Source organism: Gadus chalcogrammus, chromosome 21, assembly GCF_026213295.1.
Source record: "Gadus chalcogrammus isolate NIFS_2021 chromosome 21, NIFS_Gcha_1.0, whole genome shotgun sequence".
NCBI lineage: Eukaryota > Metazoa > Chordata > Actinopteri > Gadiformes > Gadidae > Gadus > Gadus chalcogrammus.
In genome coordinates this window covers 17,685,861-17,712,356 of record NC_079432.1, presented here as the reverse complement: position 1 = coordinate 17,712,356, position 26,496 = coordinate 17,685,861, and the positions used below count along the sequence as shown (strand labels likewise).

Below are 26,496 nucleotides of genomic sequence, written 5' to 3'. Positions count from 1 at the left end.
TCTCAAGTGGTGTTACATCCAACTGGTCCTCACAGATCTCTTTCTTGTCTTGATGAAAAACTCGCACATAAACCAAAAGCTGGGCATAATCCGTTAAATCTGAAGACTCATCAATGGCTACAGTGTGTCATCCGATAACATTTCGGATATTCTGGTTGTCGTTTGCAGCTAACATTGGGATTTGCTTTATTTTTTCACACAATTCATCCCTTTGTTTACCTTAAAATAACGTCTCGGCAGCGACGTTCAAGCACTCCTTCACAACAGTCGCGTCACTGAAAGTTTTTTTATATGGCCCCAAAATCCATGCAATCTTAAGTGACCATTCATTTGCACGTTGCTGGCCTGTAAATTAGTATGTGAGGACTCGGGTAGACCTCTCATACTGAGCTCTCAGCTCGGATATTTTCCGCGCTCGTACATCTGACTTCTGGGGATACTTTTCCTCGAAGGATCTGTGTTTGGATTCGTAATGTCGCTTAATATTCCCGCTTTTTATCAGTGCCACGGATTCAACACATAAAAGACACAACAAAGGTTTAGTACTGCCTTGCGGGAGAATGAACATGTATTGGTCAGTCCATTCATCTTTAAAATGTCTGCTTTCGTGGTCAACTTTCCTAATATTCAAGCAAGCCATTTTTCTCACTCCAAATCGCTCTTCCGGTATACAAACGATTTGATTGCCTATTTTTGAGTGACGCTATTACGCACATGCAGAGACAGACGGAGGGAGGGGGGGAGTTCGGTGAGTGCATGATCTTCGCTCTGTGAAGATCATTCGTTTTTGCTGTTTTTATGCTGTACTACAGACTATTCTGCCTTTTAATTTGTATTTCAGTGAGAAATGTCTTTATTAACATAATCATGCTTTGTATAGTGATTTTAAATGGGTCCGGATAGGGCCGTCACTTGGTCCGGACCCGGGCCGCGGTCCGCCGTTTGGAGATGCAAGAATAAACGGAACTATCCAACATTTTTTATTCAGTTAGAGAGGTTCGTGAATTTTTTGTTCACTGGGGCAGATAATTTCACTTACATAATCACAGAATTCTGTCTCTGTCTCAGCAAGTGACGGATAAAGACAAGCTATTTAACACTAGCTATTTAGCACACCCACACACACACCTGCCACATGATTTTTTCCGGTTTGTGGATGTTCCTGTTTGTATAATTGATTTCTTAACCATATCCATGGCTTGGTGGTGGACAAACACTGCATGACGTATAAGATTCAGCTATATACATATATACATTATATATTATACATTATATACATTAGAATTACTTAGGCCTTATACTGTATGGGTCAAGGACAAAGATTTGGTCTAGAATTGTAATTTAGCTAATATTGATGAATAAAATCTAATAAAATGGTTGATCCCCTGTGGGGATTTCTTAAACGTTCGTTAAATATAAAACCAGCCGGCCTCCTTACCCAATGCAACTGTACAAGTACATTCATAAAACGTGTTAACAGCCGCACAGTGGCCATTAGCATTCTAGTCTCATGCTAAACTTACAAAAGCACTCAGTATTTTCCCACCACATTAGCATGCATCATGAGGGCACTATATGGGCAGTCATCAGAGATGGCATTACACATCCTCTTAGGCATTTCCTGTGGTGTTTCCTGCTCTTTCTTTTTTTTCATGAGTTCATGTGCTAATGTCCATTAATCCTGGCGAGCTCTCGACAGCTTTCCCCGTCTCAGCATCTGATACCACAAAGGCACTCTGACTCGCTCATACAGCATTTCACAGCCGATGGTGGAGATAAGCCTTGTGTGTGTGTGTGTGTGTGTGTGTGTGTGTGTGTGTGTGTGTGTGTGTGTGTGTGTGTGTGTGTGTGTGTGTGTGGTGTGTGTGTGTGTGTGTGTGTGTGTGTGTGTGTGTGTGTGTGTGTGTGTGTGTGTGTGTGTGTGTGTGTGTGTGTGTGTGTGTGTGTGTGTGTGTGTGTGTGTGTGTGTGTGTGTGTGTGTGTGTGTGTGTGTTGCAGGCTTGGGGAAGTCGTACACCATGATGGGTGTGTGTGTGTTTGTGTGTTGATGTTAATGTGTGTGTGTGTGTGTGTGTGTGTGTGTGTGTGTGTGTGTGTGTGTGCGCGCGCGCGCGTGTGTTCCAGGCTCGGGGAAGTCGTACACCATGATGGGCTCGGCGGAGCAGCCTGGGCTGATCCCGCGGCTCTGCTGCTCCCTGTTCGCCCGGACGCTGGAGGAGCAGCGCGAGGGCGAGGTGTTCACCGTGGAGGTCTCCTACCTGGAGATCTACAACGAGAAGGTCCGCGACCTGCTGGACCCCAAGGGGTGAGGAGACCCCCGCTGGGACCCCGTCTGTCTGACCCACTGTCTGTCTGTCTGTCCGGAGGGAGGAAATATATCCATCTAGGAAGGGAGGGAGGGAAGGACGGAGGGAGGGAGGGAGGGAGGGAGGGAGGGAGGGAAGGACGGAGGGAGGGAGGGAGGGAGGGAGTCAGGGAGGGAAGGACGGAGGGAGGGAGGGAGTCAGGGAGGGAGGGAGGGAGGGAAATTGATTGTAAAACCATCTGGGGTTGGAAAAGAACATTTAATAGCCTTAAATGTTGTGCATTACTCTCACTAGGTCGTGGAGTCTGTAGCATTACTGCCAAATGACAATTTGAAAGTGTATTTCAATAACCATCTGGAGCATAAGTATAATGAGTACAAATCTGTCTCTGTCTCTGTCTCTCTCTCCCCTTCTCTCTCTCTCTCTCTGTCTCTCTCTCTGTCCCTCTCTCTCTCTCTCTGTCTCTGTCTCTCTCTCTCTCTCTCTCTCTCTCTCTGTCTCTCTCTCTGTCCCTCTCTCTCTCTCTCTCTCTCTGTCTCTCTCTCTCTCTCTCTGTGTCTCTCTCTGTCTCTGTCTCTCTCTCTCTCTCTCTCTCTCTCTCTCTCTCTCGCTCTCGCTCTCGCTCTCTCTGTCTCTGTCTCTGTCTCTCTCCCCTCTCCCCTCTCCCCCTCTCCCCCCCTCCAGGAGTCGTCAGGCCCTCAAGGTGAGGGAGCACAGTGTGATGGGCCCCTATGTGGACGGGCTCTCCCGCCTCGCTGTAGCCTGCTATAAGGTGAGCCCCCCCCCCTCCTCCCTCCCTCCCCCCTGGCTGTAGCCTGCTATAAGGTGAGCCTCCTCCCTCCCTCCCCCCCCTCCCCCCTCCTCCCCTCTGTCCCTCCCCCCTGGCTGTAGCCTGCTATAAGGTGAGCCCCCCCCCCCTCCTCCCTCCACCCTCAGCTCAGGCCTCGTAGTTTAGGACGGCGGGGGGTCAGTTGCGGGCAGTGGGTGACCGCTGTGATGTCACTTCCTGCCAGGACGTGGAGTCCCTGATGTCGGAGGGGAACAAGTCGCGCACGGTGGCAGCGACCAACATGAACGAGGAGAGCAGTCGCTCCCACGGAGTGTTCAACCTCATCCTCACACACACCCTGACGGACCGCACCACCGGGGTAACACACACACACACACACACACACACACACACACACACACACACACACACACACACACACACACACACACACACACACACACACACACACACACACACACACACACACACACACACACACACACACCCTGACGGACCGCACCAACGGGGTAACACACACACGCACACGCACACACACACACACACACCCTGATGGACCTCAGTACCAGGGTAACACTCACTCACTCACTCACTCACTCACTCACTCACTCACTCACTCACTCACTCACTCACAAACTCTGCTGGAGCGCACATCAGGGTAACACACTCACAGACACATACAGAAGGGTGCAGTATAAATAATGTTATCCACAATGTGTCCAGTGTCCCTCCGGCTGTGTGCTGTCTGAGCCTGCAGCGTGCAGTCGGTTCAGTGTTGTCTGACCCCACAGTCTGTGTGGTGTTGTTGTGTCTCCAGACTCAGGGGGAGAAGGTGAGCAAGCTCAGCCTGGTGGACCTCGCCGGCAGCGAGCGAGCCGGCAAGACCGGGGCGGCGGGCGAGAGGCTGAAGGAGGGCAGCAACATCAACAGGTAGGCCTCGGCCAATTAGCTGTAGGGGACCTCAGGTCAGCCTATCAGAGGTCTCGTTAATCTTAGTTCAGCCAATCAGATGCCTAGTTGATCCAAGGTCAGCCAATCAGAGGTCTAGTTGATCCAAGGTCAGCCAATCAGTGGTCTAGTTGATCTTAGCTCAGCCAATCAGAGGTCTAGTTGTTCTTGGTTCAGCCAATCAGAGGTCTAGTTGATATCAGATCAGTCAATCAGAGCTCCCTGTGACCCCTGACCCCAGGTCCCTGAGCACGCTGGGTCTGGTGATCTCAGCACTGGCCGAGCAGGGAGCCGGAAAGAACAAGAACAAGTTTGTCCCCTACAGAGACTCTGTCCTCACCTGGCTGCTCAAGGTACCGCCCCTTTACTGTCTCTCCTTTACCTGTCTCACCTTTACCTGTCTCTCCTTTACCTGCATCCCCTTTACCTTTCTCTCCTTTACCTTTCTCACCTTTACCTGTCCGTCTGTCCTCACCTGGCTGCTCAAGGTACCGCCCCTTTACCTCTCTCCTTTACCTGTCTCCACTTTATTTGTCCTCACCTTTACCTGTCCTCTACTCAACCTGCCTCACCTTTACCTGTCTCACCTCCACCTGTCTTACCTTCACCGGTCCTCACCTGGTTGGTCAAGGTACCGCCCCTTTACCTGTCTCCCCTTTACCTGTCTGTCTGTCCTCGCCTGGCTGCTCAAAGTACCATCCCTTTGCCTGTCTCTACTTATCCTGTCTCAACTCCACCTGTGTCACCTCCACCTGTCTCGTCTGTGTCACCTCCACCTGTCTCGTCTGTGTCACCTCCACCTGTCTCGTCTGTGTCACCTCCACCTGTCTAGCCTCCCCCTGTCTCAGATGCCTCACCTTTACCTGTCCTCACCTGTCTCAACTCCACCCGTCTCCCCTCCACCTGTCTGACCTGTCCGTGTGGTGGCTCTGAGTCCAGGCCGGGTCCTGGTCCGTGTGGTGGCTCTGAGTCCAGGCCGGGTCCTGGTCCGGGTGGTGGCTCTCTGAGTCCAGGCCGGGTCCTGGTCCGTGTGAGCCGGTCTTTCCGCCCGGGTCTAACCCTGAGTCTGCTCCCCAGGACAGCCTGGGCGGCAACAGCCGCACGGCGATGGTTGCCACGGTGAGCCCGGCGGCGGACAACTACGAGGAGACGCTGTCGACGCTGCGCTACGCCGACCGCGCCAAGAGCATCGTGAACCACGCCGTGGTCAACGAGGACCCCAACGCCCGCATCATCAGGGAGCTCCGGGAGGAAGTGGAGAAGCTCCGCGACCAGCTGACCCAGGCCGAGGTCAGGACCCGGGGGGGAGGGAGGGGTCAACGCCCGGGAGTTAAAGCACGTGTTAGAGTGCCGATGTTTTACAGTGTATTCATGGGTTCCAGTCCCTGATTTAAACGGTGATGTCATGCTGTTCTAGTCCCTGATTTTAAACGGTGATCTCATGGTATCTAGTCCCTGATTTAAACATTGATGTAATGAGTTTTAGTCCCTAATATAAACGGTGATGATCATGGGTTCTCGTCCCTGATTTAAACATGACGTCATGGGTTCCAGTCCCTGATATAAACGGTGATGTCATTGGTTCTCGTCCCTGATTTAAACATTAATGTAATGAGTTTTAGTCCCTGATATAAACGGTGATGTCATGGGTTCCAGTCCCTGATTTTAACGTGATGTCATGGGTTCCAGTCCCTGAAGGCTCCGGAGCTGAAGGACCGCCTCGAGGAGTCTGAGAAGCTGATCCAGGAGATGACCGTCACCTGGGAGGACAAGCTGACCAAGACTGAGGCCGTCGCCCTGGTAACACACACACACACACACGCACACGAACACGCACACACGCGCACACACGCGCACGCACCCCTTTATCATCTGTTATGCAGTGTGTGGCTGTGTGGCGCCCCCCGGTGGCTGAGCTCAGCGTCTGTGTCCTCAGGAGCGCCAGAGGCAGCTGGAGAGCCTGGGCATCTCGTTGCAGTCCTCCGGGATCCGCGTGGTGGAGGACCGCTGCTTCCTGGTCAACCTCAACGCTGACCCCGCCCTCAACGAGCTGCTGGTCTACTACCTCAAGGTACGCCCTCAGACCCCGCCCTCAACGAGCTGCTGGTCTACTACCTCAAGGTACGCCCTCAGACCCCGCCCTCAACGAGCTGCTGGTCTACTACCTCAAGGTACGCCCTCAGACCCCGCCCCCCAACTGGTCTCCTCCCTCAAGGTACGCCCTCAGACCCCGCCCCCCAACGAGCTGCTGGTCTACTACCTCAAGGTACGCCCTCAGACCCCGCCCCCCAACTGGTCTCCTCCCTCAAGGTGCGCACGTAGACACGCCCGTGTTCATGAGGGAGCAGGTAGGGGTAAGGGGGCGTTGACCTACTGGGGGTGTTGAACCCAGAACCTCTGGGCTGGGGGTTCAGCCTCACCCCTGGATTCTACTGTTGGGGTCCCCCTGTACTTAAAGATACGCCCCTGTCTGAGCATCTCTCTCTGTCCCCCGCCTCCCCCGTCTCCCCCGTCTCCCCGTCTCCCCCGTCCAGGAGCACACCCGGGTGGGCTCGGCGGACTCCCAGGACATCCAGCTGTGTGGGATGGCCATCCAGGCGGCGCACTGCGTCATCGACATCACGGCCCAGAGCGGGGTGGTGCTGACCCCCCACCGCCACGCACGGTACCCCCCCCCAGACCGACCCCACCCCCCCCCCAGACCGCCCCCCCCCCTCAGTGCAACGCACGGTACCCCCCCCCCAGACGGCACCCCCCCCACCGCAACGCACGGTACCCGCCCAAACCGACCCCACAGGCTAGCTGACCTCTGACCTCTCACACACTGGCTGACCTCTGACCTCTCAGCCCTGACCAGTCACACCTGGCCCTGACCTCTCACACATGACCTCTGACCTCTCACACCTGACCTCTGACCTCTCACCCCTGACCTCTTCCTGTTTCCTTGCTCCGGCAGGACGTGTGTGAACGGAGCGGTCCTCTCCGCCCCCCTCCAGCTTCACCATGGCGACCGCATCCTCTGGGGCAACAACCACTTCTTCAGGTGGGGTTCAGGGGTCAACCTACGACATCATACCCCGGGTTGAACGCATATCCCGGACTCTGACTGGGAGCCACTGGGACCAGCATATGTTACGGTCGGGTTCGGCCTTCCTGTCGCCTCCTCCGTAACCAGGGTTACCGTAGTGGCAGGTCGGCGTGATGATGAGATGCTGTTCCCTCAGCTGGAGGACGTCCCTAACCTGGTCTCTCCCTCTCTGTCCGTCTGTCTGTCTCCCAGGATCAACCTGCCCAGGAACCTGTCCCAGGTGGGGGCTGAGGGGGAGGGGGAGGAAGAGGGCGTGGCCAACATGAAGGCGGGCCTGAGCTCTGATAGGCCGGAGGAGGCGAGCGATGGGGCGGGAGACATGAGCTTCGGATACGAGTTCGCCCAGACGGAGGTCCTGATGAACACCATGGGACAGGACGGTGAGAGAGAGAGACAGAGAGAGAGACAGTTAACATATGAGAGAAGCAGTTAACATTTGAGAGAGAGAGACAGTTAACATATATGAGAGAGAGAGACGGTTAACATATGAGAGAGAGAGAGACAGTTAACATAAATGCGTGAGAGAGAGTTAACATATATGAGGGATAGAGAGAGACAGTTAACATATTAGGGAGAGAGACAGTTAACATATACGAGACAGTTAACATATGAGAGGGAGAGAGAGTCAGTTAACATATATATGAGAGAGAGACAACATATATGAGAGAGAGAGAGAGAGACAGTTAACATATATGATAGAGAGAGAGACGGTTAGCATGTATGAGAGAGAGAGACAGTTAACATATATGAGAGAGAGAGACAGTTAACATATGAGAGAGAGAGACAGTTAACATATATGAGAGAGAGAGACAGTTAACATATATGAGAGAGAGTCAGTTAACATATATATGAGAGAGAGACAACATATCTGAGAGAGAGAGAGACAGTTAACATATATGAGAAAGAGATACAGTTAACATATGAGAGAGAGACGGTTAGCATGTATGACAGAGAAAGACCGTTAACATATATGAGATAGAGAAATAGGTTAAGATATATGTGAGAGAGACAGTTAACATACATGAGAGAGAGAGAGAGAGGGGGGTTCTGATTGGCTGCGGTGACCTCCCTGGCCCCGCCCCCAGACCCCATCCACGCGGCGCTGCAGACCCTGGGCCGGCAGTACGAGGAGGAGAAGAGGAGCGCCCTGGAGCGCCAGCGCCTCCTCTACGAGCAGGAGCTGGAGCACCTCCGCAAGCACCTCCCCCCGGAGAGGAGCGGCGCCCTGCTGGAGCCCGGCCCCGCCGCCTCCTGCACCCCCCTCGCCCGCATGCGGCGCTGGAGCGAGGACAGGTGAGGGGCGGGGCTTAGGGATCACCTCAGGACCAATCACACTGTGGTGATGGAGAGCGCCTGGTTCACCAACGGGCTGCAGCTCTTGAAGCTAGGGTCTGTCCGTCATTCACCTGGGGGGCCACGCCCACAGGAGCTGGTACTGTGTGTGTGTGTGTGTGTGTGTGTGTGTGTGTGTGTGTGTGTGTGTGTGTGTGTGTGTGTGTGTGTGTGTGTGTGTGTGTGTGTGTGTGTGTGTGTGTGTGTGTGTGTGTGTGTGTGTGTGTTTAACCCTGGCCATGTGTGTGTGTGTGTTTAACCATGGCCGTGTGTGTGTGTGCGTGAGTGTGTTTACCCCTGCACGTGTGTGTTTGTGCGTGCGTGCGTGTGTGTGAGTGTGTGTTTGCGTGAGTGTGTTTACCCCTGTGTGTGTGTGTGTGTGTCTGCGTGCATGTGTGTGTCTCCAGGGAGGCTATGATGAGTCGGGGGCTGCTGCGGCTGCGGGAGCAGATCGTGCGGACCCAGCTGCTGGTGCAGGAGGCCGGCTTCCTGTCCGAGGAGCTCGGCAAGAAGACCGAGTACCTGGTCACGCTGCAGATCCCCGCCGCCAACCTGGACGCCAACCGCAAGGTACCGGGGTTCAGGGGGTCAAGGGTCAGGGGTCAAGGGTCAGGGGTCAGCTGCAAGGTACCAGGGGTCAAGGGTCAGGGGTCAGCCTCAAGGTACCGCCCCCACAGGGGTCAGGGGTCAGCCTCAAGGTACCACCCCCACAGGGGTCAGGGGTCAGCTGCCCCACGCTGTCAGGGTTCAGGTCCGCACCGTGATGTCATCGGCTGAACCCTAGCTGGCACCTGTGCAGCACGCGGAGGCAGAGGCTGTCGCCGTGGTTACGCTCCCCTCTCCTCTTAGAGCCCCACGTTGTCAGGGCAACTGCCGGCCCGTCTGTAACACCCGGGGGGGGGGGGGATAGAGACCCCAGAGTGGACCTAAGGCAGATATCAGGCGCTCAATGTTTGAGAGTCCCTAACAACCCCCCTCCCCCCCACAGAGAGACGTGGTGCTGTCGGAGCCGGCGGTGCAGGTGCGCAGGAAGGGGCGGGGCAAGCTGATCTGGTCCCTGGAGAAGATGGAGAACCGGCTGCTGGACATGAAGGACCTGTACCAGGAGTGGAAGGACTGCCAGGAGGACACCAGCGTGAGCACCGGCGCCTAGCAACCGCAGGGACACCCTGTGTGTGTGTGTGTGTGTGTGTGTGTGTGTGTGTGTGTGTGTGTGTGTGTGTGTGTGTGTGTGTGTGTGTGTGTGTGTGTGTGTGTGTGTGTGTGTGTGTGTGTGTGTGTGTGTGTGACAGGTCTGTGTTGTCACTTCCTGTGTGTGTGTGAGTGTGACGGGTCAGTGACGTCACTTCCTTTGTGTGCCCCAGGTGACGCGGTCGTACTTCCGGCGGGCGGACCCGTTCTTCGACGAGCAGGAGAACCACAGCCTGGTGGGCGTGGCCAACGTGTTCCTGTCCTGCCTGTTCCACGACGTGCGGCTGCAGTATGCTGTACCCATCATCAACCAGAAGGGGGAGGTGTGTAAGGGGGGGCGGGGCTACGCAGTACCCATCATCAACCAGAAGGGGGAGGTGTGTAAGGGGGGGCGGGGCTACGCAGTACCCATCATCAACCAGAAGAGGGAGGTGTGTGTGGGGGGGTGGCTATGCAGTACCCATCATCAACCACAAGGGGGAGGTGTGTGTGTGGGGGGGTGGCTATGCAGTACCCATCATCCACCACAAGGGGGAGGTGTGTGGGCTGGGTCCTGTGGCTGCCACAACAACGTCCTGGACCAATAGGAGCAGGGTTTGTCCCTCGCATACTTGATTGGTTCTGGGTCCTTAGTCCAGGGTCTAAGGACAGACTCATACCAACCAGATACTGGTTCCAATGTACTTATTGTTTTAACTGTTTGTGTGTCTGTGTGTGTGTTCTGTACTGTGTGTGTGTGCGTGTGTGTGTAGGTGTCGGGCCGGTTACACGTGGAGGTGTGTCGTGGCTCTGAGGACCCCCCCGACCCCCCCCAGACCGACTCTGACGCCCCGGAGCGCACCCTCACCTGCGTGGTGAGCGGGGGCGTCTGGGTGGTGCATCCATAACGTGTTTTAATTACATTTTTATAATGGTAATAGTTTCATTATTTATCACGAAGAACGTGCAATAACAGTATCACACTTCCTCCAATGTAAGTACTTGACTTCCTGTAAGACATGAAGAGAGTAGGTCCTCTCTTGCTGACCACTGACTAGGGCTGGAAGATTTGGCCTAAAAATGTAATCTTCGATTTTTTTCAAACCAAACCCGATTTTCGATTTTAATCTCTTTTATTTTTTTTTCGATAAATGACAAATGTATATACTTTTTAAATTTGGATTTAATTTGAAGAATAACAATGATTAACGAAAGCAACATTTGGTTGCCACAGACTTTAGGCAAACTCTACACGCTCACCTTTTTCAGCGCATGCCGCCATGTTGACATTTTACTTTACTTCTTTTATATCAATTTTCATTTAAATCAAAACGATTTATTGACCATTCAATTTGAATTAAGATAAAAAATCGATTCATCGCCCAGCTCTACCTCTGATCTCCCTCGCTGACCTCTGACCCCCCCCTGGTGACCTCTGCCCCCCCCAGGTGAGGATCCTGCAGGCCACCGGGCTGCCCCGCCACCTGTCCAACTTCGTGTTCTGCCAGTACCGCTTCTGGGGCCAGGAGCAGCTCCTGTACATCACCCCCGAGCTGGAGCTGCAGGGGCCCCCCGGGGCCAAGGACCCCCACTGCACCGTGGTGTTCGACAGCACCGAGGTGGGTCAGGGGGGGTCAGGGGTCAAGGGTCAGGGTCAGGGTCAGGGTGGGGTTAGGGGTGCGGAGTCGGGCTCTGTGGGTGTGTGTTACTCCTTCTTTTTTGTCTAACTCCGCCTTGTGTGTGTGCGTGTGTGTGTGTGTGTTCAGAGGCTGACGGTGAGCGTGACGGAGGAGCTGGTGGAGTTCCTGGCGGACGGGGCGGTGGCCATCGAGGTGTACGGCCACAAGCTGCTCCACCACCGCAGGAACCTGGCCCTCTGGGACCTGGAGGTCATCCAGGCCAAGACGCGCTCGCTCAGAGAGAGGTCTGTCTGTCTGTCTGTCTGCCCGTCTGTCTGCCCGTCTGTCTGCCTGTCTGTCTGCTCCTCTGTCTGTCTGTCTCTCCTCTACAGTCAAGTAAATTAATTGTGTGTGCGTGCGTGCGTGCGTGCGTGCGTGTGTGCGTGTGTGTGTGTGTGTGTGTGTGTGTGTGTGCGCGCGTGCGTGTGTGTGTGTCCAGGTGGATGGAGGTGACCCGTCGTCTCCAGCTGTGGGTTCAGGTGATGGAGCTCAGCGAGGCGGGGGTCTTCAGCCCGGTGGAGGTGCTCCCAGCCCGGGACGTGGCCACAGGGGGGGTCTACCAGCTGCAGCAGGTGGGGGCAAAGCCTGGGGGGGGGGGGGGTGTATGTATATGTGTGCGTGTGTGTGTTATAATGTGTGTGTCTATGTAGATAATGTGTCGGTGTCTATTCGTATAGTGTGTGTGTGTGTGTGTGTGTGTGTTTAGGCTCAGTCGAGCCTTGTATGTCTATAATGTGTATCTATAATCTGTGTGTGTGTGTGTATATATATATAATGTATTTGTGTATAATGTGTGTGTGTGTGTGTGTTTAGGGTCAGTCCCGCCGGGTGTGTGTGGAGGTGCGGGGGGTCCCCGAGTCCGGGACCATGCCCCTCATCGCCGCCTCCATCCACTCCGTCGCCATCGGAGACGTCCAGGTCCGCAAGACACGCCCCCCCAGAGGCAACCAATCACAATGGGTGAGGACACCAAACACCCAAGATTCAATAGCTCCCATTCGATAGGCTGTGGTTTAATTGGCTGTGGTTTAATTGGCTGTGATCTGATTGGCTGTGGTTTAATTGGCTGTGGTTTGATTGGCTGTGGTTTGATTGCCTGTGGTTTGATTGCCTGTGGTTTAATTGGCTGTGGTTTGATTGCCTGTGGTTTGATTGGCTGTGGTTTAATTGGCTGTGGTTTGATTGCCTGTGGTTTGATTGGCTGTGGTTTAATTGGCTGTGGTTTGATTGCCTGTGGTTTGATCGGCTGTGGTTTGATTGGCTGTGATCTGATCAGCTGTGGTTGTGTGTTTCAGGATGAAGAGGAGGAGATGGACAGCTACCAGGTGAGAAGATGAGATGATTATGTTTATCTACTGACAACAGTTGCTATGGTAACCTAATAGAGAGGTGTGTGTGCGCGTGTGTGTGTGAGCAGGAGATAGATCTGGAGAGGATGCGGGAGCAGTGGTTGGCGACGGTTACTAAGCGACAGGAGTATCTGGACCAGCACCTCCAGAAGGTGGTCTCCAAACCAGGTGATTATGGGATGTCACTGTGTCACCACGCTGCGTTCTGATGGGAGGAACTGCTTCATTTGTTTGGGGAAACAACCTCAACTCTGCAAACCAATGAGATTCAAAATAATGACTGTGTGTGTGCGCTCTCTGTGTGTGTGTGTGTGTGTGTGTGTGTGTGTGTGTGTGTGTGTGTGTGTGTGTGTGTGTGTGTGTGTGTGTGTGTGTGTGTGTGTGTGTGTGTGTGTGTGTGTGTGTGTGCGCTCTCTGTGTGTGCGCTCTCTGTGTGTGTGTGTGTGTGTGTGTGTGTGTGTGTGTGTGTGTGTGTGTGTGTGTGTGTGTGTGTGTGTGTGTGTGTGTGTGTGTGTGTGTGTGTGTGTGTGTGTGTGTGTGTGTGTGTGTGTGTAGATAAGTGTGAGGAGGACGTGGAGCGCGAGGCCCAGCTCCTGGAGGGCCGCCTCACGCTGACGGAGGAGAGGAACGCCGTGCTGGTCCCCGCCGAGGGCAGCGGCATCCCGGGGGCGCCCGCCCAGAGGTGACCCCTGACCCCTGACCTCTGACCTCTAACCCCTGATCTCTAACAGAGTCTCCCTGACCTCTAACCGAGTCACCTTGACCCCTGACCTCTGAAAGAGTCCCCCTGACCTGACCTCAAACCCCTGACCTCTAACAGTCACCCTGACCCCTAACCCCTGACCCCTGACCCTCTTGTGTTCCAGGGTTCCGGTCCCGGGGATGGAGACCCACGTCCCGGTCCTCTTCCTGGACCTCAGTGGTACGCCCCCCCCCCTCCACCGTCCCTCTGGCTGTCTGTCTCTCTAGCTCTCTGTCTGTCCTCCTGTTGTGTGCCATCTGTCTGTCTGTCCGTCATAGCTGTCTGTCTGTCTCTATAGCTGTCTTTCTGTCCGTCCCCTTACTGTCTCTCTAGCTGTCTGTCTCTCTAGCTCTCTGTTTGTCTGTCTCTGCAGCTGTCTGTCTGTCCTCCTGTTGTCTGCCATCTGTCTGTCTGTCTCTCTAGCTGTTCGTCTGTCTCTGTAGCTGTCTGTCTGTCCCGTCTGTCTCTCTAGCTGTCTGTCTCTCTAGCTGTCTGTCTGTCCCCTGTCTGTCTCTGTAGCTGTCTGTCTGTCCCCTGTCTGTCGTCTGTCTGTCTGTCTGTCCCCTGTCTGTCTCTCAAGCTGTCTGTCCTAACGTCCTGTCTCCCCCCCCCCAGCGGATGACTTCCAGGACAGCCTGTCCCCCAGCCTGGCGGGGGGGCAGGACGCGCTGCTCTCCGGGGAGGACGAGGACGCCTTCTTCGACCTCCACATCGTCAGGCACCATGACGACCAGGTCAGCTGGCCCCGCCCACCTGGGGAGGGAGGGGCGGTCAGCTGGCCCCGCCCACCTGGGGAGGGAGGGGCGCCCAGCTGGCCCCGCCCACCTGGGGAGGGAGGGGCGGTCAGCTGGAGGGGGGGAGGGGCTTAGTCAGATCACGTTACATAGTCTACTGATTAGTTAAATAGTTTGTTAGATAGTCGATAAGTTAGATAGTTGGTTGGTTATCTGGAAAGATAGTGGATTAGTACGATAGTTGGTTGGTTAGTTGGTTAGATAGTGGGTTGGTTAGATAGTCGATAGGTTAGTTAGTGGGTTGGTTAGATAGTGGGTTGCTTAGTTAGATAGTTGATAGGTTAGATGGTGGGTTGGTTAGATAGTGGGTTGGTTAGTTATCAGTCAGTGTTTGATGAGTTTGTTCATTACCAGAGTCACTAACAAAGTAATAAAGTCAGTGTCTATCTGAGGACATCCCATAACGCTCCTACCCCGCCGGTCTCCTAGGCGACGGCGGAGGCGTCCTGGGACTCGACGGTCCACGACTGCGCGGCGCTGAGCCGGGCGGGGCCGGCGGACCAGAGGGTGTACCTCACGCTGCGGGCGGTGGTGCAGCTCAGCCACCCGGCCCGCATGCAGCTGGTGCTGCGCAAACGGCTCTGTGTGGCCGTCAACGGCCGGCAGGTGGGTCCACTCGCTCTACAGGTCCTGAGTGCTCTGTGTGCTCTACACGTTCTATACGTTCTGTACGTTCTGTATGTTCTATACGTTCTGTACGTTCTGTATGTTCTACACGTTCTATACGTTCTATACGTTCTGTGTGCTCTACACGTTCTATAGGTTCTGTACGTTCTGTATGCTCTGTATGTTCTATATGTTCTATAGGTTCTGTGTGCTCTGTATGTCCTATAGGTTCTATATGCTCTGTATGTTCTATACGTTCTGTTCTTCCTATACGTTCTGTATGCTCTGTATGTTCTATACGTTCTGTACGTTCTGTACGTTCTATACGTTCTGTACTTTCTATACATTCTGTACATTCTGTACTTCCTATACGTTCTGTATGCTCTGTATGTTCTATACGTTCTGTACGTTCTATACGTTCTGTACTTTCTATACATTCTGTACATTCTGTACTTCCTATACGTTCTGTATGCTCTGTATGTTCTATACGTTCTGTACTTTCTATACATTCTGTACATTCTGTACTTCCTATACGTTCTGTATGCTCTGTATGTTCTATACGTTCTGTACTTTCTGTACGTTCTGTGCGTTCTATACGTTTGCTGTTATGTACGTTCTATACGGTCTATGCATTCTTTACATTCTATATGTTATGTATGTTCTATTTGTTTTACACATTTTGTACGTTCTATACATTCTACATGATATGTGTTTTATTTGCGTTCTATACGTTCTTTACATTCTATATATAAGACTCAAGACTCACCTGTTCAGAGTCCACCTCGACTCTGCATAGCCACCCTCCCCCTTCTGGCCACCATTGTACACTGTATTGTATTGTATTGTATTGTATTGTGTTGTATTGTATTGTAGTACTTAACTGTGTACCAACTGCAGTAGCTGCTATCATTGCTGTAACACGGGGAATTGATTAGCCTAGCGATTGTGGTACTTGCACTTGGTTCTATGAACAGCCTTTCTGTACCGACAGCGATATATTGATGCACTTCTTATGACAAATGTACTAATTGGAAGTCGCTTTGGATAAAACAGTCTGTTAAATGCCCTAAATGTAAATGTAAAATATACGTTTTGTACGTTCTATACGCTCTATACATTCTATATGATGCATATGTTATTTACGTTCTATATGTTCCATACGTTCTATGCGCTCTACATGTTCTATACGTTCCTCATGTTCTCTACGTTCCTCACGTTCTCTACGTTCCTCACGTTCTCTACGCTCCTCATGTTCCCCACGTTCCTCATGTTCCCCACGTTCCTCATGTTCTCTACGTTCCTCATGTTCTCTACGTTCCTCATGTTCTCTACGTTCCTCATGTTCTCTACGTTCCTCATGTTCTCTACGTTCCTCATGTTCTCTACGTTCCTCATGTTCTCCACGTTCCTCATGTTCTCTACGTTCCTCATGTTCTCCACGTTCTCTCTGTGATGTTCTCCAGGGTTTCGCCAAGAGCCTCCTGCGTAGGGTGTCCCAGCGCAGCTCCATCCCGGGCAGCGGCGTGACCTTTGAGGTCGTGTCCAACATCCCCGGGGTCAGTCCTCCTTTGCCATTGTTACCGACGACCTCCGACCTCTCGGTGTTCGGTGATCCTAAGTGGGGGTGTGTTGTGCTCTCCCTGCGCAGGAGATCCAGGGGCCGGAGGACCGGGAGATGCTAGCCCGGCTAGCTGCTAGCATGGACGACAGCCAATCAGAGGCCAGTGAGGCGGCCATCGAGAAATACCTGCGCAGCGTCCTGGCGGTCGAGAACATCCTCGCCTTGGACCGCCTTCGACAGGTACACACACCTGCACACACACACACACACACACACACACACACACACACACACACACACACACACACACAGACACACACAGACAAACCTGTGTACACATACGCACACACCCACCAGTACATACACACACACCTGTACACACACACACACACACACACACCTGTACACACACAGAAACACCTGTTCACACACACAAGTACACAAAGACCTGTACACACACACAGACCTGTACACACAAACACATATTCACCTGTAGACACACACACACACACACACACACACACACACACACACACACACACACACACACACACACACACACACACACACACACACACCCCTGTACAAATGCACACTTGTACACACAGTCAGAATACTCTTTCTACAAGTGTGTGTGTGTGTGTGTGTGTGTGTGTGTGTGTGTGTGTGTGTGTGTGTGTGTATTGTGTGTAGGAGGTAGCTGTAAAGGAGCAGTTAGCCGTTAAAGGGTCCCCCAGACGCTATCTCAGCTCCCCCATCGTCAACCAGGTGAGTTAATTACACTAACCCACCTCCATACCATTAACCAACTAACTCAGGAAAATACTAAGTAATGTCTATCTACTAATGCTAACCAATGCTAACTAACTACCCTGGCCAGCTGTCTGCTAGCTGTCTGGATCTCTATGGCTCCACTAACCGCCTCAACAACATCAAGGTGAGATCACCTCCACCTGCTGCCGGGTTCTGTTCTAGGGCTCCGACCCTCGTTACACTCTAAAGGTGGAGAGATACAGTCTGTTAGAGGGACAGGTGTAACGCTGAAGGTGTAACGCAGCTACAGGTGTAACGCAGCTACAGGTGTAACCTAGCTACAGGTGTAACGTAGCTACAGGTGTAACGCAGCTACAGGTGTAAACTAGCTACAGGTGTAACGCAGCTACAGGTGTAACGCAGCTACAGGTGTAACGCTGAAGGTGTAACGTAGCTACAGGCGTTACGTAGCTACAGGTGTAACGCAGCTACAGGTGTAACGTAGCTACAGGTGTAACGCAGCTACAAGTGTAACGCTGAAGGTGTAACGTAGCTACAGGTGTAACGTAGCTACAGGTGTAACATAGCTACAGGTGTAACCTAGCTACAGGTGTAACGCAGCTACAGGTGTAACATAGCTACAGGTGTAATGCTACAGGTGTAACGTAGCTACAGGTGTAACATAGCTACAGGTGTAACCTAGCTACAGGTGTAACGCAGCTACAGGTGTAACATAGCTACAGGTGTAACGCTACAGGTGTAACGCTACAGGTGTAACGTAGCTACAGGTGTAACGCTACAGGTGTAACGCTACAGGTGTAACGTAGCTCAAGGTGTAACTCTACCACAGATGTTACGTAGCTACAGTCAGTTGTAGCGTAGCTCCAGGTGTAGCTCTACCACAGCTGTAGCGTATCTTCAGCTGTAGCATATCTCCAGGTGTAGCATAGCTTCAGGTGTAGCTCTACAACAGGTGTAACGTAGCTACAGTTGTAGCGTAGCTCCAGGTGTACCTCTGCCACAGGTGTAGCGTAGCTCCAGGAGTAGCGTAGCTCCAGGTGTAGCAAAGCTCCAGTTGTAGCTCTACCACAGGTGTAGCGTAGCTCCAGGTGTAGCTCTGCCACAGGTATAGCAGAGCTCCAGGTGTAGCTCTGCCACAGGTGTAGCCCCAGAGTGTTGTAACGGGTGGTGTTCCTCAGGGTTGGGAGAGCCACCAGGACCTCTTCTCTGCGTCTCCAAGCTCACGACGGACTCTACCGAGCTCCGCCTCCCAGACCCTGCACCCAAACCCCACACTCCTCCACCCAAATACAGGTCAGTACCCCCCAAACCCCACCCTCGTCCACCCAAATACAGGTCAGTACCCCCCAAACCCCACCCTCCTCCACCCAAATACAGGTCAGTACCCCCCAAACCCCACCCTCGTCCACCCAAATACAGGTCGGTACCCCCCAAACCCCACCCTCCTCCACCCAAATAAAGGTCAATACCCCTCAAACCTCTCACTCCATTTCCTCCTCCTCTCTCCTCTCTGCTCTCTAACTCCTCCTCTCTCCTCCTCCTCTCTAACTCCTCCTCTCTCCTCCTCCTCTCTAACTCCTCCTCTCTCCTCCTCCTCTCTCCTCCTCCTCTCTCCTCCTCCTCTCTAACTCCTCCGCTCTCCTCTCTCCTCTCCTCCTCCTCTCTCCTCCTCCTCTCTCCTCCTCCTCTCTAACTCCTCCTCTCTCCTCTCTGCTCTTCCTCCTCTCTAACTCCTCCTCTCTAACTCCTCCTCTTTACTCCTCCTCTCTGCTCCTCCTCTCTAACTCCTCCTCTCTAACTCCTCCTCCTCTCTAACTCCTCCTCTCTAACTCCTCCTCCTCTCTAACTCCTCCTCTCTAACTCCTCCTCTTTACTCCTCCTCTCTAACTCCTCCTCTCTAACTCCTCCTCTCTACTCCTCCTCTCTAACTCCTCCTCTCTAACTCCTCCTCCTCCTCTCTAACTCCTCCTCTCTCCTCTCAGCTCCTCCTCCTCTCTGCTCCTCCTCTCTAACTCCTCCTCTCTAACTCCTCCTGTCTAACTCCTCCTCTCTAACTCCTCCTCTCTAACTCCTCCTCTCTAACTCCTCCTCTCTAACTCCTCCTCTCCTCCAGGCAAGGCGGTTCCCAAGCTGCTCAACTTCCTGGTACCTGATGATAGAGAGGAGATGCCAGCCAATCAGCAGGTAGTAAACCCTTCAAGCCCCGCCTACCAGAGTCCATATCCTGTCCGAGTTCATATCCTGCTTTGTTTTAAGGGACACAATTATAATCCTGATGATAATGTAGTTAATTATGGATAATATCAATAGTCATTCATAACGATAGAGTGCTTTAGAAGAGAAATTAATAATAGAGATGGGACATTTCAGCCATTAGAAAGATCATACTATCCATACTATGATCATGTATCAACTATCCCAGCAGTATGCAGTCTCTCTGTGAGGCGGCAGAAGGTAACCTGGTGTTGTGTGATGTTCTCCCAGGCGGTTCCCACCATCATGGTCCAGTCCGCCAGTGTGGACGAGTCCCTCGGCCAGACCCCCGCAGTAAGTGCCCTCACAGCGAGCTAGCTAGCAGCTAGCGCCATGCTACCACCACAGGGACCGCAGAGTCGCTCCCCAGCCTCCCCAAAAGACTTACGGGTTCCCCTGGAACTGCATAGCCCCCACCCCCCCCCCCCACACCCCAGCCCACCCCTCTTACACACTTATTGTATGTTTTACGTCCTTGCACTTAAAAATAGTACTTCATCGTGCATTGTGTGTAGCGCCTTACCCTAGCGGTCTGGGTTGTCTACGGGGAATGGGTTAACCTAGTGATCGTTAGGGATTGGCACTTGGTTCTCTGAACAACCTTCCATTACCGACAGCGATATATTGTTGTTTCTCCTTCTTCTGACCAATGTACTTATTGTCAGACGACTTTTGGGAAAAGCGTCTGCTAAATGAATGTGAGTGTAACCGGGCGGTCGCTGTGATTCACGAGCTAACGGGAGGGTCGTGGCGTAGTTCCGCTCCGTTTCTTTCTTGCTGAGCGTAGTTCGTCTGTTTTCTGTCGACCCCCCCCCCCGAGTCGACCCTAACGCTGGCGTTGTCATGGAAACAGGTTCCCGCCCCGCACACCCTCCCACCGGAGGACCAACCGGAGGCTCCCTCCGTGTCCAGGCCACTCCCGCCCCCCGTCGTCCCGGAGACGAAGGACTCAGCCCACAGCCCCCTCAGCCAATCCTCCAGCGGCTACGCATCCACCAGCATCTCCACGGCGACGCTGTCGGACGTCTACACGCTGAGCTGGGACCTCCCCCCGTTGCTAGGCAACGAGGCCGAGCACCCGGAGGACCTGCCCACCTCCTCCTCCCCCTCCAAAGCCTTCCTTCAGTCCCTCCGACCGCCCGACCAATCGGAGCCCGGCTCAGACGAACAGGAAGTGAGTGAGGCGACGGAGCCATTCGGTGGAGATCAGGTGACATCATCTGGTCTTCTGGAACCGCAGGTTCTGACAGAACCACCAGAGCAGGGGGTCAACCAATCAGGACCCTTAGACCAGGAGGACAACCAATCAGGATCCTCAGAGCAGGAGGACAACCAATCAGAACCCTCAGACCAGGAGGACAACCAATCAGAACCCTCAGACCAGGAGGACAACCAATCAGGACCCTCAGACCAGGAGGACAACCAATCAGGATCCTCAGACCAGGAGGACAACCAATCAGGATCCTCAGACCAGGAGGTCAACCAATCACAACCCTCAAAGCAGGGGGTCAACCAATCAGGATCCTCAGAGCAGGGGGACAACCAATCAGGATCCTCAGACCAGGAGGACAACCAATCAGGATCCTCAGAGCAGGGGGACGACCAATCAGAAGCCCCGGTCCTGGAGAACAACCAATCAGAAGCCCCGGTCATTGAGAACAACCAATCAGAAGCCCCGGTCCTGGAGAACACCCAATCAGAAGCCCCGGTCCTGGAGAACACCCAATCAGAAGCCCCGGTCCTGGAGAACACCCAATCAGAAACCCCGGTCCTGGAGAACACCCAATCAGAAGCCCCGGTCCTTGAGAACAACCAATCAGAAGTCCCGTTCCTTGAGAACACCCAATCGGAAGCCCCGGTCCTTGAGAACAACCAATCAGAAGCGTCCTCAGCAGAACGATTGATGCAGGCAGAATCTGCCTCCTTCTCCACCTCCTCCTCTTCACCTCCTCCTGAAGACCTGGACCCAGTACCAGCTCTGGACCAGGTGGACCCAGTACCAGCTCTGGACCAGGTGGACCCAGAACCAGCTCTGGACCAGGTGGACCCGGACCCAGCTCTGGACCAGGTGGACCCAGTACCAGCTCTGGACCAGGTGGACCCAGAACCAGCTCTGGACCAGGTGGACCCAGTACCAGCTCTGGACCAGGTGGACCCAGAACCAGCTCTGGACCAGGTGGACCCAGAACCAGCTCCGCCCCTGGTGGACCTGGGGGAGGGGCTTCAGGAACCTCAGGACCCAACAATGACCCGGACCCCATCGGAACCAGACGAGCAGGAACCAACAGAACCAGTAGAGAGTTACTCTGGTCCCATCCCCGTCCTGACCTTTACCCCGGCGCTGGACCAGGACCAGGACCCTGTAGACCCTGAAGAACCAGCCCCGCCCTCTCAGACCACTGTCCCTGGTCCTCAGACCCAGGCCTCTGGTCCTAGTCCCAACACCCAGACCCCTGGTCCTGGTCCTGGTCCCCAGACCCCGGCTCCTGGTCCCCCCCAGACCCCTGCCCCTGGTCCCAAGACCCAGACCCAGACCCCTTCCCCTGGTCCCAAGACCCAGATCCCTTCCCCTGGTCCCAAGACCCCTGGTCCTGGTCCTGCTCCTGGTCTCCTCGTGGCCCAGACGGGGGCCCCTGTCCCGGGGCCCGTCGGGGCCACCAGCCCCTTTAAGATCCAGAAGGTCCAGAAGCTGAAGTCCTCCGACCTCAAGTCCTTCCAGCCGGTCCTCAAGGAGGAGGAGCTCAGCCCGGGGGCGGGGCTTACCCTCCCCGAGCCAATGGAGAGGCTGGAAATAATCTCAGACTCTGAGGACGCAGGCGGGACCAGAAGCGCCACGCCGGTCCCTGATTGGCTGAAGGAAGGGGAGTATGTGGCAGTGGGGACCAATAAGACGGGGACGGTCCGCTACGTGGGCCCGACGGACTTCGCCGAGGGGGTCTGGATCGGGGTGGAGCTGGAGGTCCCCGCAGGTACCCCCGCCGTTCAACTGCTCCACGCGGCCTGCAACACCTAGTGAAAGACCGCTCTACTGTAGAGCGTCTACTGTAGAACCACTCTACTGTAGAGCGTCTACTGTAGAGCGTCTACTGTAGAACCACTCTACTGTAGAGCGTCTACTGCAGAACCACTCTACTGTAGAGCGTCTACTGTAGAACCACTCTACTGTAGAGCGTCTACTGTAGAACCACTCTAGTGTAGAGCGTCTACTGCAGAACGTCTACTGTAGAACGTGTACTGTAGAACGTCTACTGTAGAACGTGTACTGTAGAACGTCTAGTGAAGAACGTGTACTCTACTGTAGAACAGCTCTACCTTTCCGATAAATACTATTGTATTATTAATACTAGTATGTATTATAAGTACTACTGTATAGATTATAAATACTACACTACAAATTATAAGTACTACATTATAAGTACTACTGTATACATTATAAATAATACACTATAGATTATAAGTACTACAGGATGCATTATAAGTACGACGGTATACATTATAAGTACTACAGTATACATTATACCTTATAAATAGTACAGTAAACATTATAAGTACTACACATTATAAGTACTACACAGTATACATTATAACTTCTGTGTATTTTTTTTCGCTCTCTGCAGGGAAGAACGACGGCTCCGTTGCCGGGCGGCGCTACTTCCTCTGTAACCACGGTTACGGCATGCTGGTGCGGCCCGACCGGGTCACCCGGGTCAAACGGCGCCGCCAACAGCGCCGCGGCGCCAACCTATCGGGATCCAGCCCCAACCTGGCTGCTCTCACCGCATTGGCTAAAGGAGAAGGGGGCGGGGCCAGCCGCAGCAAAGGGGAAAACCGCAAGTCGTGGAACAACTGATCATGTGATCTCCTCCTCCTCCTGCTGCTGGAGAGGAGGAGGAGGAGGAGGAGGAAGAGCGGACCTGCTCTTCTGTTCTCCTCTTCTCATCTCTCTGCTCCGCTATATCTCCTCTCTCCCTGACTCCTCCTCTCTCCTCCCTTCCTGCTCCTCCTCCTCCTCTCTCCTCCTCCTCCTCCTCCTCCTCTCTCCACCTCTCTCCCTCCTCCTCCTCTCTCCACCTCTCTCCCTGCTCCTCCTCCTCTCTCCTCTCTCCTCCTCTCTCCCTGACTCCTCCTCTCTCCTCCTCTCTCCTCCTCTCTCCCTGCTCCTCCTCCTCCTCCTCTCCTCCTCTCTCCTCTCTCCTCCTCTCTCCCTGACTCCTCCTCTCTCCTCCTCTCTCCTCTCTCCTCCTCTCTCCCTGACTCCTCCTCCTCCTCTCTCCTCCTCCTCCTCTCTCCTCTCTCCTCCTCTCTCCCTGCTCCTCCTCCTCTGATGGTCTCCTCTCTCCTCCTCTCTCCTCTCTCCTCCTCTCTCCCTGACTCCTCCTCTCTCCTCCTCTCTCCTCCTCTCTCCTCTCTCCTCCTCTCTCCCTGACTCCTCCTCCTCCTCTCTCCTCCTCCTCCTCTCTCCTCTCTCCTCCTCTCTCCCTGCTCCTCCTCCTCTGATGGTCTCCTCTCTCCTCCTCTCTCCTCTCTCCTCCTCTCTCCCTGACTCCTCCTCCTCCTCCTCCTCCTCCTCCTCTCTCCTCTCTCCTCCTCTCTCCCTGCTCCTCCTCCTCTGATGGTCTCCTTAACCAGAGAATGAGAGACTAATTAAAAACTACAAACTTGGTCTCCCTACGAGGAGTAGGAGGAGGTCCCTCTGAGACCAGCACATGACCTGGTCCAGACCAGTCTAGACCAGACTGTTTTAATAGTTTCAAACTCTGAAAGTATTTTCGCGGACCCTGACCGTATTGAGGCGTTTACAGCTGTACCAAGTTGAGGGGTTCTCTGAAATGTGCCTTCTAGAACCTTCTTGTGTTCTGAACCAGTCGACGGTTGGACCTCCTGACTTCCATTTTGCACCGTCTCTGTATAATTCGATCACTTTTTAACGATGTCGGGTGAGGTTACTGTTTAAGTGCTTTCTACTGCTGTTGGAGCTGGATTTGAATGTAATTTAGTAATGAGATGAGGAACTTGGGTTAATGAACACAACGGGGCAATGTTCTGTGTTCAAGAGTTCAGTCTTATTTATTTTACTGTGGCTTGTGAAGGAAATCAAAAGATTTTATAACAAATGGTGTTAAATAAACTTTATTCTACTCCTAAACAGAAATTATTCTTATGCAAGAATGTAAATTAATCGTTTTAAAACTCTTGTCATTTCCTAAGCCGTTTATATACATTTTAAAGATCTTAGGCATTGCCTTTAAAAAATACCCACACAATCATTTATATAGCTTTAATCTCTTTTACATTTTATAGATTCATATATATGTTTATATACTAAAATAAACACAAGTAAAAAAACAACAAAGAAACTGTACAAAAAAATGTAAATCGCCTACATTTTAATTACAGAACAGTCTACTGTCCAAAAAAGGCACTAAATTCTGAAATGGGCAACACAGTAATTTAGACAAACTGATATTAAAACAGCAGCTCAGCGCTCAAGGGATGAATAAAGGTGTTGTTCTTCCCACCGCCACTAGGGGGCTACGGGAACAACATGGAGCGCCCTGTCTTGTGTGACCCAGGTGGGGGCGGGGCCTAACCCACCTGCTGTGGGCTGCAAGGCGGTGGGAGGGGTTTCATGGGGAGTCAAACAGCATCAGCCCAAATGACCTCGCCCCCACCCCCAACCCAGATCCCAACCCGGTTCCTGAACCCATGTCCATCTGAAGAAGCAGGTGTTACCCTGGTTCTACGGTTGGCTGCCTAGCAACGCTGGATTCCTGCATCCCATAATGTCTTCAGTCCAAACCTCAGAAGCCCGCCTTTAAATGCTACATGGGCCTATCAGCACGCTCCACTCCCATCCAAACATCTGATTGGAGCTCCAGCAGGACTTCCATTCTGGAGGGGGAGGGGCCAGAGGCTACTTCCTGTCTTGAGGGGGAGGGGCCAGAGTCTACTTCCTGTCTTGAGGGGGAGGGGCCAGGGGCTACTTCCTGTTTTGAGGGGGAGGGGCCAGGGGCTACTTCCTGTCTTGAGGGGGAGGGGCCAGAGGCTACTTCCTGTCTTTAGGGGGAGGGGCCAGAGGCTACTTCCTGGCAGCGTTTTGTTGAAGCGTAACCAGTGACCCTTTTAGGTGCCGCACCGCCTCACACCCAGCAGAACCAGTACCACTAGCACCAACAGCACCCCCACCAGTACCACCAGTACCAACGCAGGGGGCGAAAATAACAAGATGGACGCCACAGATCGTCAGGCCGTCTGCTAACACCAGCAAAAATAAAAAGTATAAATACACATTTCAACGTTTATCATTTCTGTCTAGTGTTTAAAACTGACGAGCAACAACCCCCCCCCCCCCCCCTCCCCCTGGGCGGTCATGTGACCAGGCCGACGGGGAGGGGGGTCTGCGGGGTGAAGCCGTCTCATCGTCCTGTCACTCACACCGGGGGTCTGAACCCTCCGATCTGAGGAGTTCTGGCCGACCCGGGCAGGAGGAGCTTATCTCTGCTGGACGGCGGTCTCCAGAACCCCCACTGATTATTGATTATCGATCCATCATCGGTATAAGCGCTTAGTGTTCCTGCCCTCCTGTGAGGCACCTGAAGCAGCCAGCAGAACCTCCGTGTTCAGTCAGCCGAGGCCCCTGGAGACAGACCTGCTGTAGGGCCCCCGGGACCAGTCTGGACCTCCACCGTGGCCTGGGTCAGACCTCACCTCCTGGTCCTCCTCTGAACGCCAGGAGGGTGTCTGATCCAAACCCTCACGGCCTCTCCTTCAGCAGCAGCAGCAGCAGGAGGAGGAGGAGGAGGAGGAGGAGAAACCACTGAATACGTCTGCTGCAGGAGGCATCATGCCTCCCTCCATCACTAACCCCTCCATCACTAACCCCTCCATCACTAACCCTTACATCACTAACCCTTACATCACTAACCCCTCCATCACTAACCCCTCCATCACTAACCCCTCCATCACTAACCCCTACATCACTAATCTCTCCATCACTAATCTCTCCATCACTAACCCCTCAGGGTTGTCGGTTGAATTCCTAGCAGCTGTGACGATGATGAGGATGATGATGAAGCTGAGGATGTCCTTGCTGAGGAACGGTAG

General features: G+C 53.4%; 1 protein-coding gene across 2 annotated transcripts; it reads left to right on the top strand.

Annotated features, from left to right (window-relative positions):
- The first annotated feature begins 2,127 nt into the window (after positions 1 to 2,127).
- LOC130374687 (kinesin-like protein KIF13B) lies at positions 2,128 to 23,374 on the top strand. 2 transcript variants are annotated; one of them, XM_056581618.1, is made up of 35 exons: positions 2,128 to 2,305; positions 2,991 to 3,078; positions 3,320 to 3,454; positions 3,914 to 4,026; positions 4,286 to 4,397; positions 5,122 to 5,334; positions 5,734 to 5,844; positions 5,981 to 6,115; positions 6,579 to 6,709; positions 7,001 to 7,087; positions 7,325 to 7,512; positions 8,218 to 8,425; positions 8,872 to 9,034; positions 9,453 to 9,599; positions 9,829 to 9,978; positions 10,408 to 10,509; positions 11,083 to 11,253; positions 11,401 to 11,558; positions 11,753 to 11,885; positions 12,127 to 12,273; positions 12,609 to 12,638; positions 12,731 to 12,830; positions 13,218 to 13,344; positions 13,529 to 13,584; positions 14,020 to 14,138; positions 14,628 to 14,804; positions 16,268 to 16,360; positions 16,453 to 16,605; positions 17,059 to 17,133; positions 17,246 to 17,302; positions 18,318 to 18,432; positions 19,253 to 19,323; positions 19,624 to 19,686; positions 20,246 to 22,361; positions 23,010 to 23,374. In XM_056581618.1, exons 1-35 carry the CDS (start codon positions 2,145 to 2,147, stop codon positions 23,240 to 23,242), a joined length of 6,438 nt encoding a protein of 2,145 aa, XP_056437593.1. In that variant the 5' UTR covers positions 2,128 to 2,144; the 3' UTR covers positions 23,243 to 23,374. The 2 variants fall into 2 exon arrangements, with proteins under 2 accessions (XP_056437593.1, XP_056437594.1); XM_056581619.1 differs by lacking the exon at positions 17,246 to 17,302.
- Positions 23,375 to 26,496: the final 3,122 nt, after the last annotated feature.

Coding starts and splice junctions, on each gene's coding strand:
- LOC130374687 (XM_056581618.1), top strand. CDS start 2,145: ATGATGGGCTCGGCGGAGCAGCCTGGGCTGATCCCGCGGCTCTGCTGC. Junction 5,335..5,733: donor ACCAGCTGACCCAGGCCGAG/GTCAGGACCCGG, acceptor CATGGGTTCCAG/TCCCTGAAGGCTCCGGAGCT. Junction 12,831..13,217: donor GAAGGTGGTCTCCAAACCAG/GTGATTATGGGA, acceptor GTGTGTGTGTAG/ATAAGTGTGAGGAGGACGTG.